Below are 22,402 nucleotides of genomic sequence, written 5' to 3' on the forward strand. Positions count from 1 at the left end.
TCATCAAAGCAAAAGGTGGCTGCTTTGAAGAACCTAGAATATAAGACATATATTTTCAGTTGTTTCACACTTTTTAGTTAAGTATATAATTCCACATGTGTTAATTCATAGTTTTGATGCCTTCGGTGTGAATGTACAATTTTCATAGTCATGAAAATGCAGAAAAATCTTTGAATGAGGTGGTGTCCAAACTTTTGGTCTGTACTGTATAGTGTGATGGCCCCAGTTCCTCCATATATAGTATGATGGCCCCAGCCCCCATATATACAGTATGATGGCCCCAGCCCCCATATATACAGTATGATGGCCCCAGCTCCTCCATATATACAGTACGATGGCTCCAGTTCCTACCAATATAAAGTATGATGGCTCCATCCTCTAAATATATATATAGATAGATATATATATATATATATATATATATATATATATATATATATATATATATATATATATATATATATATATATATAAGATCAAAAAAGAAAAAACAGAAGAGCGGCACTGTATCTGTCTTTGCAACTTCTCATAGACTCTAATCAAGGTGCGCTGTGCAGATATTAGACGGTCAAACCATACAGTCGTGACTTGGTGGTGCGCCTCAATGAAAAAATGTGTCCATAAATGTATAGCAGTAAGAGAGGAAATGAGGGCACTCACCGATCTTCACGTTTTTAGTCCTTTATTGCAACACGATCCAGTTAAAACACATGGCCGGGGAAGAAAGGGAGCCGAAGCTCGTGCGAGCAGGCGAGAGACGACAGCGCGAAACAGCTGTCGTCTCTCGCCTGCTCGCACGAGCTTCGGCTCCCTCTCTTCCCCGGCCATGTGTTTTAACTGGATCGTGTTGCAATAAAGGACTAAAAACGTGAAGATCGGTGAGTGCCCTCATTTCCTCTCTTACTGCTATATAGATATATATATAGATATAGTATTACAGTATGATAGCCCCATTTATATACTAGGATGGCCCCACAGCCCGTTCATATAACAAATAATGAAGTTTATACTCACCTCATCCTGATTCATGGCACCGCAGCCTCCGTCCTTCTCTTCTGGCCTGTAAAGCGGTGCGAGACAATGACGTCATCACACCCCCTGCATGAGCACGCTGAGGTCTCACAAGCCGCGGTCTGCAGCTTATGAGACAGACTGATGCGCATGGCCGTGTCTGCTGCCGGCCACATCACAGCATAGCAGGCGCGGCCATCAGGGGGCCAGCCCTGCACAGCTGCTGGGGTAGCAGCCCGGGGGGCATTTGCCTCCCTGCCACCTGGCCCAGCCTGCCTCTGCCCCCTGGTAGCTATGCTACTGTTTAGAAGACAACTATAGGATCCCGCAGAAGAACGATGCCAATAATAATGAACAAAAGTTAGGTGCTGCTAGGCCTCCCATCTTTTTATCAGCCAACATTACCGACTTTGGAATACTATGACTTCTTCCTGCCCATATGAAATTTAAAGTGCTTGAAAAGCACATAAATCTCTTGAGTGGGACAGATAAGGGTAAAGTCTCAAAAAGATATAACATTTTGGGTGGATAGTCATTTTTATTGCTGAAATGCGTCCAAATAGTGAGAGAGGGAGTGGTTTCCATTTTGTCAATAAGGATCTCATTTCTGTATATAACGGAGGGAAATTGTTCTCGTATAAAGTAGAATGCGAGTTTGTGAGATTAATTCCTAGGTATTTGAGAGAGGTGGTACACCAATGGTATTTAAAGTTACTCTGGAGGTGATCTAAATGGGAAATATTTATATTAAAGGGAACCTGTCACCCCCCCCCAGGCCTTTGTAACTAAAAGAGCCAACTTTTGCAGCACTAATGTTGCATTCTCTTTTAGTTCTTGTCCCTGCCAATGCTGAAATAATTGTTTAGATAATTTGTCCCTCATACCTCGAATTGTTGGGAGGCAGGGCTTTCCCCCTTCACACAGAGGCACCACAGCCGTCAGTTAGTTCCTCATGTCTCCCTGGCGCCGCCTCCTCAGCTTTATGGCATTTTCCCGGCGCCTGCGCTGTAATCTTAGTCCTTGGGCATGCACAGTTAGCGCTGCCCGTCCACTGACATCACATGATGTCTTTCTTACTGTGCCTGCGTGGACGCGCGGCCCGAGATCCCGCCCCACAGTCTCTTCTGATTTATTCACACTGCGGGGATGGGAATCTTGGGCATGCACAGTACTTATCTACGGCTCTCCCTCATCTCCCTCCGCTTCTTTCCTACTGTGCAGCGTCATAGGAATCTGACAATATCTGACAATAAGAAAGACATCATGTGATGTCAGTGGACGGGCAGCGCTAACTGCGCATGCCCAAGGACTAAGATTACAGCGCAGGCGCTGGGAAAATGCTGAGGCGGCGCCCAGAATAAATGAGGAAGTAACTGACGGCTGTGGTGTGTCTGTATAAGGGGGGAAAGCCCTGCCCCCCCAACAATTTCGAGGTATGAGGGACAAATTATCTAAACGATTATTTCAGCATTGGCAGGGGTAAGAACTAAAAGAGCCACCTTGGCAGAATGCAGCATTAGTGCTGCACAAGATGGCTCTTTTAGTTACAACCGCCGGGGGGGGGGTTGGGGGTTGACAGGTTCCCTTTAAGTGGAAGGGCTTCAGTTTTACTTGTATTTGTTTTATACCCTGATAATTGGCCAAATTTTAAAAGCAATGAATGGAGGCTAGGGAGCGATGTGTGATTCTTTCTGAGTGTTAGGAGGATATCGTCAGCAAAAAGGGATAATTTAATTTCTTCGCCTTTAAACTGAACTCCTTTAATGTCTGGTGATGTTCTAATGGCCGCATCCAAAGGCTCAATGTAAAGGGCAAAAAGTAGAGGGGAAAGCGGGCAACCCTGTCTGGTGCCATTTTTTATCTTAATTGGCTTAGAGGAGCTATGAGGAAGATCTATTGTAGCTGAGGGACTAGAGTATAATCCCTCTACAGCTTTTAAAAAAAGGGCGAGTCTATTTCTGACAGTTTGAGCACAGGCATGCATATTAATGGCTTGCTGGAAGCCATTTTGCAGGGCTCTGGCACTGCTCCTGTTCCTCATTGCACAAAGGAGGAGGTAGCGGTCCTGCTGCTTGGTTGTTGCCCTCCTTCGGCCCTCTCCACATCTCTTGGTGTACTGGCTTTGTCTCCTTGTATGTTTTCCTGTGGACATTACGCTGACAGACACGGCTACCCTTTTTGCCACAGCTCGCATTGATGTGCCATCCTGGATGAGTTGCACTACCTGAGCAACTTCTGTGGGTTGTCGACACCGCCTCATGCTACTGTACCTCTAGGGGTGACTGCAATGACAAAATGCAAAAGTGACCAAAATGGCCAAGAAAAGATGAGAACAGAGAAATGGACTGTGGCGACCCCCTGCAGAACCACTCCTTTATAGGGGTTGTCGTTTCTACCTGTTGTCTGTTACATTTACACAATACCAGGAGAAATTCATTCCCAATCTCCCTCCACATCTGCAGACCCCTTTCCAAGACATTAATTCATGTCCTAACGTAATGCAGAAATGTATGTCCTAATGTAATCTTGTGAAATTTGCTGATAAATCGTTTTGTGAAGTAATTTTGTTCTGTAAATTTGTTTTTATTTTAGGACCTCAGTTAAGCGCACAGTTGGAAAGTTGGCTGACCCAAGCACAGACTTCTAAAAGACCAGCTAGAGCCATTATTGCACCGTGAGTATCGAAGAGATTTGAGTATCAAGTGGAGATTTAAAGGGAACCTGTCACCCCCAAAATGGAAGTTGAGCTAAGCCCACCAGCATCAGGGGCTTATCTACAGCATTCTGTAATGCTGTAGATAAGCCCCCGATGCATACTAAAAGATGAGAAAAAGAGATTAGATTATATTCCCCCAGGGGCGGTCCCGCTGCGATCCGGTCCGATGGGCGTCGCGGTCCGGTCCGGGGCCTCCGATCGTCTTACGATCACATCCTCTTCTTGTCTTCACGACGCAGCTCCAGTGCAGTCGTACTTTGTCTGCCCTGTTTGCACAGAAAAGTACTGCAGTGCGCAGGCGCCGGGAAAGGTCAGAGAGGCCCGACGCCTGCGCACTACAGTACTTTGCTCTGCCCTCAATAGGGCAGACAAAGTACGCCTGCGTCGGAGCCGCAGCAAGAAGAGAAGAAGACGTGATCGTAAGAAGATGGGAGGCCCAGACCGCGACGCCCACCGCCCCTGGGTGAGTATAATCTAACCTCTTTTTCTCATCTTTCAGGTTACATCGGGGGCTTATCTACAGCATTACAGAATTCTGTAGATAAGCCCCTGATGCTGGTGGGCTTAGCTCGTCTTCATTTTTGGGGGTGACAGGTTCCCTTTAAAGGAAACTGTCAGCACTTACTATATACCATTACTTCCATAAGTAATATAATACCTACATTTATATTTAACGACTTAGTGATTGAATTGAGGATAGGGCTATGTTTCTTTTATTTGTATATGCCTTTTTATCATTTCACTCTGCCCCTAAAAGATAGCTTTAAGAGTGAATTCAGATGCCAGTGAGGCTGTGACCTGGGGGCAGGTCTCCTGACCTAAACTTGAAAGTCTCATAGGAATGTACAGTATGAGGCTGTTGAGATTAGGTCAGGAGACCCACAGCCAGTCTGTACACTAATTCACCCTTTAAAGGAGTTATTCCCTTTCAATTAAAGTTAATACCCAAACCTGGTATGCTCTCTTATTATGAATAGGGCAAAGAGTAATCTGGCATAATGTAAAAGATCTTATTGCGAATATGCTAATAAATGTACAAAATCCCAGGCATGAGCACTTGGAGTACAACAGACCACCTACCGGTATATACGTTTGATACGACATACATAAGTCGCTCCCAGCAGACATGGCTTTCACATTAAGGGATTATTATGAAGCGCTATATACAGTAGATTGTTCTGATCCCAATACTAATTACCCTGAATTTCCAGTCCAGATCCAGACATCCAGCAATGTGGTCTCCCTTCTCTTCACTTAAAAATCTTTGGATGTGTCATCATTAGTGTTGAACGAATAGCTTCGGATAAGAGCTTACCGTATAGCTATAGTGCTTACCAAATAGCGGCCTCGGTACCCTGGAGCGCCCCCGATAATCAGCTGTTCAGTGCTGTAGCTGCATGTGTCGCGGCTCTGTGACAGTCACAGCACATGCATGGAGAGCCTGTTTGTTGTTGCTGTCACACAGCTGCGGCGCCAAACAGCCGATTATCGGGAGTGCTCCAGGTATCCGGGTTCCCGATGCCGCTTCTTCGGTAAGCGCTAGAGCTATTTGGATAAGGGGTTTGGTTCACTGTACTCTGCCTTACCCACACGTGTTTGTCCATTGGGGACTTTTAACATAAACAATGGTATACAACATGGGTGTCCTCTGTCTTCTCTACTTTTTGTTCTTATTCTTGTACCTTTTGTTAGACTGATTTGTCAAAACCCGGATATCTTAGGAGCTACCATTTGTAATGTCTTCTGTAAGATTGCAGTTATGTGGATGTTGTGTGCACATGCTCCAGAGCAGCGGCAGTATCAGAGCGGCAGAGACACGGTCAGTATGGCTGTGAGACAGCACCATTTACAATTGCGACGTCACAAAGCAAGTGACTCACAACGGTTCACAGTAAATTAAGCTGAGAACGTACACCGAAATTACGTGCGCGTGCCTGAGGAGCTGCTCGTTACTGCGCAAGTGCGGGATTACAAAGAAGACTTCCGTGACGTCGTGCCAGTACTACAAGTGCATGGGCATGGATAGGATTGCGAGACCATTACCCTTTTATCTGTTCCCGACCTTGGATGTACTCATTACGTCATGGTTGAGAAGTACGTGTGTGTGCTCGTGATCGCCTCTGGGTGTTCAGCTGATATCACAGCTGACACCCGGCTTGGCTTTTACTGCCAGGAGCGATGCCCACACTGCTCCCAGCAATTTAACCCCCCTAAATGCTGCGATCAATAGCAATCGCAGCATTTAAAAGGCCGAGGGAGAGACTCCCTCTGCCCTCCGATCAGTGTCCTTACAAAGTCACAGCGGGGGCACGATCATTGCCATGGTAACGTGATGTCATCTTGATGACATCTGGGTTGCCAGGATACGACAAGCCCGTCAGACCATGCGCAGAGCACAGTCTAAGGGACTTGTGCCAGTGCAGCACTGACTGTTATAATCAAGCTGCTGAAAGTGAAAGTCCCATAGTTGGACAAAGTAAAAAAAAAGTAAAACAAAATTGGAAAAATAATTAGAAAATAATAATAAAGAATTGTACTGATTAAATTTCTATTTTTATGTAAAAAAAATAAAAAAAATAAATTACTCATTTGCTATCCTAGCGTCCATGATGACCTGCCCCATAAAACTTGCCCACTAGTTAACCCGTTCAGTGAACACCCTAATAAAAAAAAAGGCAAAAAACTGGTTTTTCATCAGATCACCGAACAAGAAGTGAAATAAAACACAATCAAAAAGTCGAATGTACCGGTAAATAAAAAAGGTATCTCTGAAAACGTCATCTTATCCCACAAAAAAACAATACACCATAACAGCTCCATCAGTGGAAAAATAATGTTATAGCTCACAATAAAGCGATGCAAAAAAAAAAAATTCTATAAAAGTTTACTGCGTAAAAGTGCCAAAACATGAAGAAAAAAAAATGAAAATGTAGTATTGCAGTCATTGTACTGACCCAAAGAATAAAGCTGTCTTATCAACTTTACTACATGGTGAACGGCATTAAAAACAATAAATAAAAAATTCCTGAATTGCTGTTTTTTGTTCATTCTGCCTCCCAAAAATCGAAATGGAAGGTGAACAAAAAATGCTGTGTGACCGAAAACGGTACCAATAAAATTGGCAACTTGTCCTGCAAAAAACAATCCCTCATATGACTGTCAGCCTAAATAAAAAAAAAATTAAACTGCTCAAAATATTTGCAAAAAAAAAAAATTGTGTGTGAAAGCAGCCAAACATAAAAAATATAAATCTGCTATCACTTTAATTGCACAGACCCGAAGAATAAAGTCGCCTAATCACTTCTACCGCATGAGGAACGGGGTAAAAAAATGAATAAAGCTAATTCTTCAACTGCTGTTGATTTGCTAATTCTGCTTCCCAAAGATCGTGGTAATGCTCGGCCCACATTCATCCTACGCTGAGCACTTACTCTGGAGTTTATGTGTGGATCTCTGAAACACTAAATTCAGATGGAACCCCCGGTGGATGATTCCCCATAATGAGGCGGATGAAGGCAACGTGGATGCTGTCTGGCCGGCGGTGTCTGTCTTTTTAGGTGTGCATAAAAGCGCCGTTCGCAACAGTTTTGTGCACTTCTGAAAATAAGGAAGCCGCTGAACTGTGGCCAGACAGAGTCCAGAGTAACTCTCCTGCCTCATTATAGTGAGTGGCTCCCTTGGGGGTTTCATCAGAATCACTTCACCCAAAGTAAGTGCTCAGTGTAGTGTGCAGGTTAAATGTGATCCCCAACATTATGTAAAAATGTTTCCAATAAAAGCTTCAACTCAATCCACAAAAAAGCAAGTCCCCTACTCAGGTCTGTCATCTGGCAATGGAAATATAGAGGGCTTCCATATTACTGGTAGTATAAAGGCGCTGAAAAAGCACTAGGGCTCCTCGTCCTCCCCCAAAAGAAATCAAGCAAATTTTGCTCTCCCGATTCCAAAAGCCCACCTCTCTTTTTGAACCCCACAGTGTGTCTAAACCACATTTAGCTTCCACATGTTTGGCATTTCTGTAGTGATGAGAGACCACCTAATTTAGGGGTGCATGTCTCCGGAAGCACAAGCTGGGCATAACGTACTGGTCACTACAACGTATTGGTCACTGCAACATACTGGTCACTACAACAGCAGTTTAAAATTTACTCAGCAGCACACTGCTTTATGTTTTTGGGAAAACGCCTATGGAGTCAAAATTGTCATTACACCTGTATATAAATTTCCAAAGGGGTATAAGTTCCAATATGGGGTAACCTGAGGGTAAATTCTACTCTTCTAGCACTTAGGGGCTATGGAGTCCGCAAATTGATGTAGGAAAATCTGCGATTCCAAGGGCAAATAGCGCGCCGTCCCTCCCAAGTCTCACCTTATGGCTAAGCAGTACTGCACAGCCACCTATAGGTATTTCTACCGTCAGAATTTGGTGCCAGTTTTCCCAGTGTGAAAATGTAACATCTGGGGCTCCAACAACCGTATTGCCTCAAAAAAAATGTTGTCTTAATTTTATCAGTTCAATGTAAAATTCTTTGAAGCACCTGCGGGTTCTAGGTGCTCACCACACGTCTAGATAAATTCCTTGATGGATCTCGTTTCCAAAATGGGGTCACTTGTGGAGGTTTTCAGCTGTTTAGGCACACCAGGGGCTTTCCAAGTATGACATGACACCCACACACAATTCCATCAAATGATACTTTCCAAAAAGTCACTTCTTCCTTTTTGAGCCCTGCCATGCGCCCAAACAGTAGTTTCCCCCCACATATGGGCTATCTGTGTACTCAGGGGCATTTACACAACAATTTGTATGGTGCAGTTTCTTCTGTTACTACTGTGAAAATAAAAAAAATGGGTCTAAAATAACTTTTTTGTGGGGAAAAATTTGATTTTTTTTTTTTTCACTCCCATAGCTTAACATTATAAACCTGTGTGAAGCACCGTGGGGGTTCAAGGTGCTCACCACACTTCTAGCTACATTACTAGAGGCATCTAGGTTTCAAAACGGGGTCACCTGTGGAAGGTTTACACTGTTTAGGCACATCAGGTCTCTCCAAACTTGATATTGCGTCCGCTAATGATTCCATCCAATTTTGCGTTCAAAAAGTCAAACTACTCCTTTCTTTCTGAGCCCTGTCATGTGCCCAAACAGTAGTTTTCCCCCACATATGGGGTATTGGCGTACTCAAAAAAAAATTGCACAACAAATGTTATGGTGCAATGTCTTTTGTTACCCTTGTGAAAATAAAGAAATTTGGGTCTAAAGTAGAATTTTTGTGAAAAAAGTAAATGATAACTTCATGTGAAGCACCTGAAGGGTTAGTAAACTTCTTGAATGTGGTTTTGAGCACGTTGAAGGGTGCAATTTTTAAAATCATGTCACTTATGGATATTTTCTGTCATATAGACCCTTTAGGCTATGTTCACACTTTGCGGTTTTTGCTGCGGATCTGCAGCGGATTTGCAGCTGCGGATCCGCAGCAGTTTTCCATGCAGGGTACAGTACAATGTTACCCTATGGAAAACAAAAACCGCTGTGCCCACTTTGAGTTTTTCCGCTTGAAAATCCGCGCTGATTTTCTGCGGAAAAAAAGAAGTAGCATGTCAATTCTTTCTGCGGAATCCGCAGCGGTTTTCCACCTGCACCAATAGGAAAGTGCAGTTGGAAACCCGCAGTGGAAACCGCAGTAGAAACCGCACAAAAAACCGCAGGGAAAACCACCGCCGTTTTGCACTGCGGGTTTTACAAATCCGCAGCTGAAAAATCCGCAGCAAAAAAAGCACAGTGTGAACAAGCCCTTAGTCTCTTCAAATGTGTTGTCCTAAAAAAAAAAAAAATAAAAAAATGTTTAGTGAATATTGTGGTCAACTTTTTTTTTTTAACCCTTATAACTTTCTAACAAAAAAAATTGTTTCAACAATTGTGCTGATGTACAGTAAACATGTGGGAAACGTTATTTATTAACTATTTTGTGACATAAATTTCTGATTTAAGGGCATAAAAATTTAAAGTTTGAAAATTGCAAAAGTTTATCCAAGTGTCCAATTTTTTTTCACAAACGCTAGTCATATCGAGGAAATGTTACTACTATTCTGGAGTACAATGTCATGAAAAAACATTCTCAGAATCTCTGGGATGCGTTGAAGGGTTCCAGAGTTATTACCACATAAAGTGATAGTGGCTAGAATTGTAAGATTTGGCCTGGTCTTGAAGTTGAAAACAGGTTTTGGGGGGGGGGGGGAAGTGAAGTGGTTAAAATTCAATAGCGAGAAAAAGGTTAAGTGTAATCTCTCCAAGTCAGAGGCCTTAAAGGGAATCTGGTGTTACCAGCGTGAGACATGTAATGACTGACAGTCTGCTCTCCTAATCTACATGCCTCACACTGCTAGCGCTTAGTTGCATTTAAATAAGCAGATTCTCAGAGAGATCTGTGTCCAGCCCACAGATCTTAAGCTCATTTATATGCCAAGAAAAATATGAATGTCTCTGGAATAAGACATTGGATTGCAGATATCAATGTATCATTTTATTCAGCTTCCAATTACGTATATGCCCACATAGATGTTTAGGAGGTTTGATCCTACTGACAGATTTCCTTTAACCCCTTTCTGACCTCGGACGGGATAGTACGCCCGAGGACAGATCCCCTGCTTTGATGTGGGCTCCGGCGGTGAGCCCGCATCAAAGCCGGGACATGTCAGCTGTTTTGAACGCAATAGCGGCGGGTGGAATCGCGATTCACCCGCCACTAGTTAAATGCCGCTGTCAATCGCTGACAGCGGCACTTAACTAGCGCTTCCGCGTGATCGGGGGTCAGCGATGCGTCGGCATAACAACCTGAGGTCTCCTTGAGACCTCTGGTTGTTGATGCCGGTTTGCTATGAGCACCACCCTGTTGTCGGCGCTCTTAGCAATGCAACAATTCTACTACGTAGGAGCGATCTGATCTTCGCTCCTATGTAGCAGAGGTGATTGAGTTGTGCCAGCTTCTATCCTCCCATAAAGGCTATTGAAGCATGGCAAAAGTAAAAAAAAAAAAAAAATGTTTTAAAAAATATAAAAAAAATTAAAATGTAAAAGTTCAAATCACCCCCCTTTCGCCCCATTCAAAATAAAACAATAAAAAAAAAATCAAACCTGCACATATTTGGTATTGCCGCGTTCAGAATCGCCCGATCTATCAATAAAAAAAGCATTAACCTGATCGCTAAACGGCATAGCAAGAAAAAAATTGAAACGCCAGAATTACGTTTTTTTGGTCGCCACGACATTGCATTAAAATGCAATAGCGGGCGATCAAAAGAACATATCTGCACCAAAATGGTATCATTAAAAATGTGCCAGATCAGCACGAAAATAATAAGCCCTCACCCGACCCCAGATCACGAAAAATGGAGACGCTACGGGTATCGGAAAGGTGCACAATTTTTTTTTTTTTATTTAAATTTTTTTTAGCTATGTTTGGAATTTTTTTTCACCACTTAGATAAAAAATAACCTAGACATGTTTGGTGTCTATGAACTCATAATGACCTGGAGAATCATAATATCAGGTCAGTTTTAGCATTTAGTGAACCTAGCAAAAAAGCCAAACAAAAAACAAGTGTGGGATTGCATTTTTTTTGCAATTTCACCTCACTTGGAATTTTTTTCTCGTTTTCTAGTACATGACATGGTAAAACCAATGATGTCGTTCAAAAGTACAACACGTCCCGCAAAAAATAAGCCCTCACATGGCCATATTGATGGAAAAATAAAAAAGTTATGGCTCTGGGAAGGAGGGGAGCGAAAAACAAAAACGAAAATACCCCTGGTCATGAAGGGGTTAAATGTGTCACTTCCATCCTCGTTATTATATATGGGAAACTAGGAAAAACAGAGCGCAATAGGGTCTTAACTGATAACACAATAAGTGCAGAGAAAATAGGAATCTGTTCACCTGCTGAAGTTACACCGTAGCAACATGTTTAGCACATATCAGCCGCTGCAAGACGCAGGGTCCATAAGGAGAGTGGTACAGGATCTGGGTGAAGTGTCAGTGGATGTGCTGCTGATGAATATATTCAGACAGTCCTGTGTATGACTTAGAAACGCGCTGACCTGAAACCTGTCCAATAAAGCTTTTGAAGATATCATCGACTCTCTAAATATATTCATCATCAGCGCATCCACTAACACTTCACCTGGATCCTGTGCTAGTCTATCCTCATTATTAGATATTCTCAAAACTCATTGAACTTCTGATGGTCCATCTAATACCTGAGATATCTGGGTTTTCATCTTTCTGCGAACTTTGTCATTATTTTGTTTTAATTTCCTTCTATTCTAAGCTCTATTTAAGAAGACTATACGAGGTAGAACAAAAGTTAATTTACCTAGTTAGCAGATGTCAGATATTAAATAAAATTAATGTCTTGGCTAGAGTGTTTTACCTCTTTCAAGCCCTTCCCATCTCCATCCCCCTTCTCCTTTAGATCCCTTAATTCAGTTCAGGTTTGTTTCATTTTGACTGGGAGACCAGCCAGAGTTGGTCATTGTCTACAATTCAGACCCAAGGAACAGGGTGGTATTTGCTTACTTGACCTTTTCCTTTACTTGACATTTTCTCATATTAGTTATCCTCACATTCAGCCCGAGTCATTGGCTGGTACAGACATGAGTCTTAGAAATCTTGGATTCATATTGAGCAAAGCTTTATGCCTTTTCCTTTGGCAGCTGTACCATGGATTATGGATTAACAAATCCCTGTTAACCTCTCTGAGATTTTATCCACCTATGGGCCCCACTTTGCACAAGGTAATACATCATCAGTTTGCTCTCCTGATTCCTTCCCAGTTAAGCCTTAAGGTACCTTCACACTAAACGATATCGCTAGCGATCCGTGACGTTGCAGCGTCCTGGATAGCGATATCGTTGTGTTTGACACGCAGCAGCGATCAGGATCCTGCTGTGATATCGCTGGTCGTTGCTGAAAGTTCAGAACTTTATTTGGTCGTCAGATCGGCGTGTTTGACAGCCAAAGCAACGATGCCAGCAATGTTTTACAGTGGTAACCAGGGTAAATATCGGGTTACTAAGCGCAGGGCCGCGCTTAGTAACCCGATGTTTACCCTGGTTACCATTGTAAAAGTAAAAAAAACAAACAGTACATACTCACCCTCTGATGTCTGTCACACGTCCCTCGCCGGCGGCTTCCCGCACTGACTGTGAGCGCCGGCCGTAAAGTGAAAGCAGAGCACAGCAGTGACGTCACCGCTGTGCTGTGCCTTACGGCCGGCAATCAGTCAGTGCAGGAAGCAGACGCCGGGGAACGTGTGACAGACAGCAGAGGGTGAGTATGTAGTGTTTGTTTTTTTTACTTTAACAATGGTAACCAGGGTAAACATCGGGTTACTAAGCGCGGCCCTGCGCTTAGTAACCCAATGTTTACCCTGGTTACCCGGGGACCTCGGCATCGTTAGTCGCTGGAGAGCTGTCTGTGTGACAGCTCCCCAGCGACCACACAACGACTTACCAACGATCACGGCCAGGTCGTATCGCTGGTCGTGATCGTTGGTAAATTGTTTAGTGTGAAGGTACCTTTACTCTTGGTAATCTTTCTTTCCAGCAAGGACTGCATGATCATGTTTTCAAGAAATGGGTGCCAACTAATTTCGAGTCTATTATTTTGGGAGTATGACATCACAGCCCTCTCTTGAGGGGATTTCACATACTGTAGATCCACTACCTTAAACCCTTTTTGTCCTCACCACCCCCTAGATCTAGCTTTTTAGATGGTGGAACTGCCCTGGAACAGGTGCGTTTGGGATTGGCATATTCGGCATACATTATCCATATCATATTGCATTCTGTTGCCTCCCCCAGGTAGGATCTTTGCTCTTGGGCATCAATCCTCTATGTTCATGTTTCCAGAAAGCTAGCTTTAAACTTTTCTCTCCGGTTGGTGCAGAATCCCAGCTAACATTCATTGGTCAGTACCAGCAATAGACCTGGTCTGTTGGATATGTGGATCTGAGGAAGGGACCTTTGTACATATTTTCTGGTTTTGTACCATCCTCTTCCACTTCTGAGACAGTGTCAGGCGAATAAATCAAAAAGTTACTGATGCCCTGCCCTTTTTATCCCCCATCACTTCCACTCTTAGATCTCCTCCTATAAAGTTATCTTTTGCGGTTTTTGCAGCTAGGGCTTATATCCATCTACTCTGGAAACCAACCACCTGTTCACCTTGGTCTCTCTGGGTCATTAAAGTTATTGATATCATTCATGTGGAGGACTTATCCTTTTCCATCCATGATACTTATGACAAGTTCAGATGCCTATGGTTTTACTGGGTTGAATTTCAACAGTCCGCTGAATGTTCTGATGTCCCATCTGGTCTCTCTTGAGTGAGGGGCTTAGTTGTGTGTATGAGATCCTCTGTGTTGCTCCAAACTTAGAATTGGAGACCGAAGTGCTCTACTTCATTGTGAGTCTCTCATTACCTACTTACACATTCGCCCGTATCCATTTATTTATGAATCGTCAATGGAAGTGAAAAACTAAATAAGCAGAAGTGAGGCTGGCCAAGCAATATTAAACAAGTGGCCATTAGAAAAATGCTTAGGATTTAAAGATAGTTGATTAGAAACACTGTTGAAGGTGTTGGACAACTGCTTTAAGGGGCTTTTATTACAATACAATTTTTTTGTGTGTTTTTTTTTTTTTAACCATAAAATTTTTATTTTATTAAACATTCTATAACAAAACAGGGTCGTACAAGTATTTAGTTTCTGTATAGTGTGCATGAATAATAAACGATATAAACGATGTAAGGCTATAAATGACCATAATTTTACAAAGACGTAAATGACAAAGACAAGACAAGACAGTAAGGGGTAGAAGGAGGGGAGGGGGGGAAGAAAAAAAAAAGGGAAAACCCTCAGTTAAATCGACTAATCAAATCCGAACTCAGCCGCACTACAGGTCGGATCCCGCTGCATAATAATCCCACGGGGACCATATTGCCTGGAAGCGCACCACCCAGTCATTTAGTAAGGCTGTAAGGTGTTCCATCCTTCTGACATCCATGATCCGTCTAATGAGGATCTGAAGCGAAGGGGGACTCGGCTGCCTCCAAAGATGTGCAATTAGGCATCTGGCCGCCGTAAGGATATGTTGCAATAATCTATTGGAGAGTTTGCCCATACCCGGCGCCCCGTGACCCAGGAGAAGCACCAGCGGGTTTAGTTCTATATCTATATGCAATACCTTGTCAATGAGGGACTTAGCTTGACCCCAAAAAGGCACAATTTTTGGGCATGACCAGAATATGTGCATGAGGGACCCAGTGCTTCCTCCACATCTCCAACAGGAGGGAGGGACAGAGGGATTCAGTCCATGCAGAAACTCTGGAGTGTGATACCAGTGCATTAGTATCTTATAGATATTTTCTCTATAGAGAGTACACACTGATGATTTTGCGGCATTCCTCCAAATGACAGACCACTCTCGGGGAGAAATACGCCGCTCCAGGGCGGCCTCCCACTTGCGCATGTATAGAAAAGATTCACCAGACCCATCCCGTGGATCCGATAAAAGGTTATAAATTTCTGAGATCAGACCCCTGGTGTTCACGCCCCTCCTGCAAATTTTCTTGAAATCCGTGGGGATCGAAGCTCCCGCTTTACCATATAGGGAGTTAGCAAAATCTCTGATTTGTAGGTATTGAAAGAATTCCCTGTTGGAAATCGAGAAATGTTGCTTAAGATAATCAAAGGAGTGAATCTCCATGGTCTCCCCATCTATAATATCCGCAAATCTAAATAGGCCCGCTTTAAGCCAAGGGTGAACCATAGGAGACTCTAAATTTGGTGTGTTTTTTAAAACTATTGTTTTCCACAAACCAATTACATGGCAAGTGGTGGCTTTGCTTGGGACTAGTTTAAATCTCAAGAGGCTACTTGGCAATCATGATCTCTTCCATTATCAGGGGGACCTATAGTGGCTGCAGCCATTATAAGACCATAGTGAATTACAGTGCCATTTGACCTCCTCGATGCACTAGCTAGCACTAAGCAGTGTGGTGCAAAAATATTCAGAATAGGTCCAAAGATCCTCACCACCATGAATAATTACTGTACTCCATTTTTTTTTTTTTTTTTTCCCCTTTCAAAAAGCCTTGGGATACTGATTATGCTGACAGCCAGAGCAGTGGTGTATGTGACAACCTGTCCTAGGGTATGTAACCGATGTTCTGTCTGTCTTCTAGACATGCTGGGTACACCTACTGCGGATCCTGCGCTGCTCACGCATACAAGCAAGTAGACCCTTCTATAACGTAAGTGATCTTGAAACAAAGAAAGCCTAAGTTCATGTTGTACTAACCCTATTAGTCAGTAATAGAGAGGTAACATCTGTAAGCGGTTTTTCCTTTCTAGACCGTTGTTGTCCCATTGGCCAACGCCATTTTTTGCAAATGTGAAATTCCATGAAAGCCGAAGATGACTACACCTAAGTGTCATGGAAATACACGTTCTATAACATGGATCTTCTTGGCGGCACAAAGTGACTGCGCCTAATGTGGACGTGCTGGCATCACTACACTAGCAGATCCCGCAGGAGCATACAGTTTAGGAATGGGATTCTTCAACAAATTTAGCCTCTGCAATGGATTTTTTTATGTTTTAATAACCTTTTGTATTCTGTATGCACAATATTTATATCTTTTGTTTTTAGTGTTACAGGGCGACTTCGATACTCATTATTTCATGTAAAGTCATTCTTTGTGTTCAAATATGATGTATCATAAATTATTGTGCTACCATGGAATCCAGAAAAATCTATGTAAATATTTTTATGCCCAAAAAGACAAGTAATTGAAGAGTGATACCTTTTATTGGCTGACCAGAAACAATGTATTAGCAGCTTTCATTGCACAGAGGCTCCTTTCTCAGCCAAGTTCACTAAGGAGTTACTGAAACAAGAGCACAACATTTAAGAGATGTTACAACGTGTGTCTGGGGTGATTCGTCATCTCATCCACCCTATGCACAAATGTCCAATAGGTGGCACTAGAGAGCATGTCCTCTTCCTCTTTGTAGAGGTAATTTGCATATTTAATATCCCAGAGGGAGCATGCATGGAGTATAAGTCTCCACACTCTGGTATGCCAGGCCTAGCTTTCCACCCTCTACAAGAAGAAACATCAGCGCAAAGGTCAAATGTCCTGTTGTAACATCTCTTAAATGTTGTGCTCTTATTTCAGTAATTCAATTGTAAACTTGCCCAATGAAGGAGCCTCTGTGCACTGAAAGCTTGCAAATATAATTTTTCTTGTTAGCCAATAAATGTACCACTTTTTGGGCATAAAAGTGTTTAAAATCAATTGCTACTTTGTCCAGTTTTTAGTTATATAGCAGTACTTCAGAAGCACCAGTAGAGGTCAGCATTGCCCATAAAATAGCTGACTTTGCCATGTTACCTATGGTTTTGCTTTAGCCTGAACAGAGTAGCCACAGTATTTCTATTATTTTTTTTCTCATTTAAGTATTTTTGAAAATTGTTTACATATCGAAGTATAAGTCATAAACTATTGAGTAACTGTGCAAAAGGGCAGCACAGTGGCTCAGAGGTTAACACTGCAGCCTTGAAGCGCTGGTGTCCTGGATTCATATCCCACCAAGGACAACATCTGCAAGGAGTTTGTATGTTCTCCGCAGGTTGGCGTGGGTTTCCTCTGGGTACTCTGGTTTCCTCCCACATTCCAAAGATATACTGATAAGGAACCTAGATTGTGCGCCGCATTGGGGACAGCGATAATGTATGTAAAGCGCTGATGAATAAGATAGTGTTATATAAGCAAAGCATAATAAATAATAAAGTATGATATCTTATTAGAATGTGACATATTTATCATGTCATTAGTGTTTAACCCCTTCACGACATGCGCCATACATGCACGGCGCATGCCGGGCCTCCTTTGAAGTTGGCTCCGGCACGTAGCCCACTTCTTTTCTGGTACATGTTAACTAACATGTGCTCCTAACAGCCGCGGGTGGAATCGCGATCCACCCGTGGCTGTTAACCTCTTAAATGCCGCTGTCAATCTGACCGCAGCATTTAACACAATCGAGCCGGAAGTGCATCACTAATGCCACCCATAGGCGCCCGTATCACAAGACCGCTGGTCGCCAGTTGGTTGGCATTACAACCCATGGTCTAGGGCAGAACCCTATGGATGTCATTGCCAGATTGTTAGGAGCACCACACAGCTGTTGGCGCTTATAGCAAGTGAGCATTTCTGCTACACAGAGCGGGTCTGAAGCCCTGCTATGTGTAGCACAGGTGATCAGATGTCCCATAGAGCACGTGTTCTCTCTATACTGGTGTTAACTTTTACTCTGAGCTAAATATAGAGGAATAACATGTAATGTCAGCGAAAGGCAGTGTGCTCAGTACAGAATTGAGAATAAGAATAAGTCAATAATTAATATTTAACAAGATACGATCTTTTGATCACCTGTTATTGCATTTTAATACAATATCGCGGCGACCAAAAAAAATGTAATTCTGGCGTTTTGACTTTGTCTTTCTACGCCATTTAGCGATCAGGTTAATCCATTTTTTATTGATTAGATCGGGCGATTCTGAACTCGGCGATACCAAATACGTGTAGGTTTGATTTTATTTTTATATTTTTTTTGTTTTATTTTAAATGGGGCAAAAGGGGGGCGATTTGAACTTTTATATTTTATATTTTTGTATTTTTTTTTTATATTTCTAAACACTTTTTTTTTTTTTTTTTTTTTTACTTTTCGCAGGCTTCAATAGGCTCCATAGGAGACTAGAAGCTGGCACAACTCGATCGCCACTGCTACATACAGTAGAAGCGATGGTCAGATCGCTTCTATGTAGTAGAATTGCTGAGTTGTTATGAGTGCTGACCACTGGGTGGCGCTCACAGCAATCTGGCAGTGACAACCATAGAGGTCTCAAGGAGACCTCGGGTTATCATGCCAACACACTGGTGACCCGCGATTACGTGACTCGGGTTACCGGTGTGTGAATTTCCGTCGCGATTGCCGGAAGTGCCATTTAAATTCGCTTTGTTTGACAGCGACATTTAGCTAGTTAATAGCCACGATTCCACCCGCGGCTATTGCGGGCACATGTCAGCTGTTTTGTGAGCTCATCGCCAGAGCCCACATCAAAGGGAGGATATCCGACATCGGCATACTATTACGCCCGATGTCGGAAAGGGGTTAAAAAAAACCACATTTGGTTTTGCTACTTTCAGACTCATCCGATCTATCAAGATATAAAAATAATTAATCCGATCGGTTTACGGCATAACCAGAAAAAAAAGTAAAAGCGCCAGAATTACATTTTTTTTTTTGGTCGGCGCAAAATTGCATTAAAATACAATAACATTTGATTAAAAGATCGTATCTGCACCAAAATGGTATAGATAAAAAAAAGTCAGTTCGGTGCTCAAAATATAGGCCCTCACCCAGCCACAGATTACGAAAAATGGAGACTCTATGGGTCTCGGAAAATTACACAATTTTTATTTTTTCTTTTAACAAACTTTAGATTTTTTTTTCACCACTTAAATAAAAAAAGAGCCTATACACGTTGTTTGGTATTTACGAACTTATAATGACAGTGAGAATCATACTGGCAGGTCCGTTGGTGTACATGGTATAAAAACAAAACAAAAAACAATTGTGCAATTGCAGTTCTTTTGCAATTTCACCACACTTCGAATTTTTTCCCAGTTTTCTAGTACTCGCTATGATAAAGCAATGGTGTTCAAAAGTACAACTTGTCCCGCAAAAAAACAAGCCCTCACATGGCCATATTGACGGAAAAATAAAAAAAAGTTATGGCTCTGGGAAGAAGGGATCAAAAAACAGAAACACAAAAACGAAAATGGCCTGAGGCTTATAGGGGTTAAACAACACCTGCATCGATTTAAAAAAAAAAAAAAATTGTACATTTGAGAGCCAATAGCTTCTTTATTTCAAAATTTGCAATGGCTTTCATTTGTTGTGAGAGGTAAAACCCTGGCAAATTTCTAGTAAAATACTCCGGTAAATCCCCAGCAGTCAAACCCACCATTATTGCCCTTTTCTCCTGTAGCTGCTGCATGTACAGTCCTTGGGATTCTCGTATTTCTCAGTAATCCATACCACATTGTGTCCGCTCTTGTAGTGGAGCTTGGCTTTGTGCTAACTGTGTATTCAGTTGGATTAGAAGGATTTCTATAGTGTTATCAACCATACAAATATCTGTTATGCTAGTGATGGGCGAACCCAAACAGTAAAGTTCGGCGTCTGTACCGATTATCTACTGTTCGGGCACAGACACCGAACACAGACTTCACCGGGATGTCCATGTTACTCTTTGGGATTGGCCCCCTGATTACTGTTTGAATTCGGCCCCCTGAACACCGGGTGTTTGTTGCGCTGTCATATGTATGACAGCACAGCAAACACTGCTGCTGATCGGTGTTAAAATCATCACCACCGGTCAGACAGCCGCGGTTCTCACATTGTCAAATGGCAGCATGAGCACGCAGCTATGATCGGAGGTATAAAGTTTACCTCCGGTCTTTGGTGTCATCTGATTCAATTACTGCTCCCATCAGCCGACGCCTGCTGCCGCTAACAACAGTGAGAGCAAGAGCAGCTGATGGGTGTATTCATCAGCTGGCGCCTGCGTTGTAAGTGAATAATAAAAGAAAAAAAAAACAACATTGGTTCCCCTGTATTTTGATAACCAGCTAGGAAAAACTCACATCTGGGGCTGCAGCCCCCAGCTGTCAGCGTTAGCAAAGCTGTTTATCAAGAATTTAAGAAAAAAAAAAAAAAAAAGGGCATGGGGGTCCCCCTATTTTTGACAGCCAGCCAAGCTAAAGCAGACAGCTGGGGGCTGGTATTCTCATGCTGGTAAGGGGCCATAGATATTGCCCTCCCAGCCTAAAAATAGCATCCCGCAGCCTCCCAGAGAAGGCACATCTATTAGCTGCACCAATTTTGGTGCTTTGCCCCCTTCCTCCCACTTGAACTTTAGTGGTGGCAAGTGAGGCTCATATTTATGGGGTTGATGTCACCTTTGTATTGTCATTTGACATCAAGCCCAGGGCTTCGTAATGGAGAGGAGTCTAGAAGACATTTATTCATTACTAATCCTATAGTTATATGGTAAATAAAAACAGGCAAGACTAAAGTCGTGTTTTTTTTTGTTTGTTTTGTTTTTTTTAAATAAAACAAAACAGTTTACTTTTTTATTTAAAAATATCAAACAGGTGAGTATAATGCCCATTCCATTGAACCCCTTGTCTCCTGTAATAAAATAATGAACAACATCCCTCACCTATCCGTCGTTCTGTCAACATGGATTATGGCGTGGGACAGAACGATGAGCAGGTGAGGGATATTTTTGGTTTTTTTATTTGATTACAGGGGACAAGAGTTTTAATGGAGTGGTGTCATGGCACATCTGTCGGGTGAACCGGGACCAGGGGCTCCTTCCCTGTCCCTAACACTAGGGGGCGCCCTAGCTCACCCTGCTCCCCGGGATACTTCAGATGGCGAAGATCCCGGAGCCTCTGTCCTCCCACACCCAGGGAAGAGGGGGTGCTACTGTTTACCGCAGTATACCAACCTGCCAAACAGTGAAACACAGACAAGGGTTAACAGAAAATTCCAGACACAAAATATTCACTGGCATATATCAGAGGAATCCACCAGGGTGTGCAGGAAGGGGAAAACAACAAAATAGGGAAGGATAAGGTATTACAGTACAAACCAAGCAACAGTCGCTAATAACTCCTCCAGCTCTCCCTCTCATACCAACTCCTTTCCCTCCGTTAGCCATGCAGCAATAAAGTTAGCTCTGAAGAGGATTAGTAACAGAGCCCAGATTATAAAGAGAAATGGAATGGCTAACCAAGCAAAGCTGAGCACAGGGATTTCCAACATGGCTGATTAACCCACTGTTCTGCCAGAAAAAATAAACACAATATGATGAAGTGCTTCTAATCAGTGCCGGAGTAGGAGCAATCGGATGCTGCGGTCTGGCTCCACACTGTTGCAGTAAACCCATGACAAATGGGCATTCGGAGAGTATAACTGTGATTGTTATTTTTGGAATAAAAAAGTAAAAGTATGTTCTGTTTTATTTCAAATAAAAGACTTTATTCTTGCTGTGTCTTCATTTATCATAGTATAATAATAATAATGTAATATAGACGTCTCTCCATTACTAATCCGTGAACTTTGTCACTGGAGAATACAAAGGTGATATGAACCCCACAAATATGAACCGCGCTTGCCACTGCTACAGGGCAAGTGGGAAGAGCCGGGCAAAGGGCCTCTAATAGATGCGCCTTTTCTGGGCGGTTACGGGTTACCATTTTTAGGCTGGGGGGGGGCAATATCCATGGCCCCTTACCAGCCCCCAGCTGCCTGCTTTAGCAAGGCTGGTTGTCAAAAATGGGGGAGGACCCCACGCCATTTTTTTTAAATTGTTTAAATAATTAAAAAATACTGTGTGGGGACCCCTCTATTCTTGATAACCAGCCTTGCTGAAACTGACAGCTGAGAGTTGCTGACCCCAGCTGTAAGTTTTGCTTGGTTGGTTATCAAAAATACAGGGGAACCAACGCAATTTTTTTTTTTTTTTTTAATTATTTAT

General features: G+C 42.7%; 1 protein-coding gene across 2 annotated transcripts in view; it reads left to right on the forward strand.

The window, feature by feature from the left end:
- The window catches only part of MEMO1 (mediator of cell motility 1), a 172,614-nt gene that overhangs the window by 12,027 nt on the left and 138,185 nt on the right, over positions 1-22,402 (forward strand). For both annotated transcript variants that reach the window (XM_077283240.1, XM_077283241.1), the window contains exons 2-3: positions 3,604-3,685; positions 15,972-16,040. In XM_077283240.1, the coding sequence (XP_077139355.1) occupies positions 3,604-3,685; positions 15,972-16,040 (151 nt within the window). The remainder of the gene's footprint in view (positions 1-3,603; positions 3,686-15,971; positions 16,041-22,402) is intronic.

Source organism: Ranitomeya variabilis, chromosome 2 (assembly GCF_051348905.1).
Source record: "Ranitomeya variabilis isolate aRanVar5 chromosome 2, aRanVar5.hap1, whole genome shotgun sequence".
NCBI lineage: Eukaryota > Metazoa > Chordata > Amphibia > Anura > Dendrobatidae > Ranitomeya > Ranitomeya variabilis.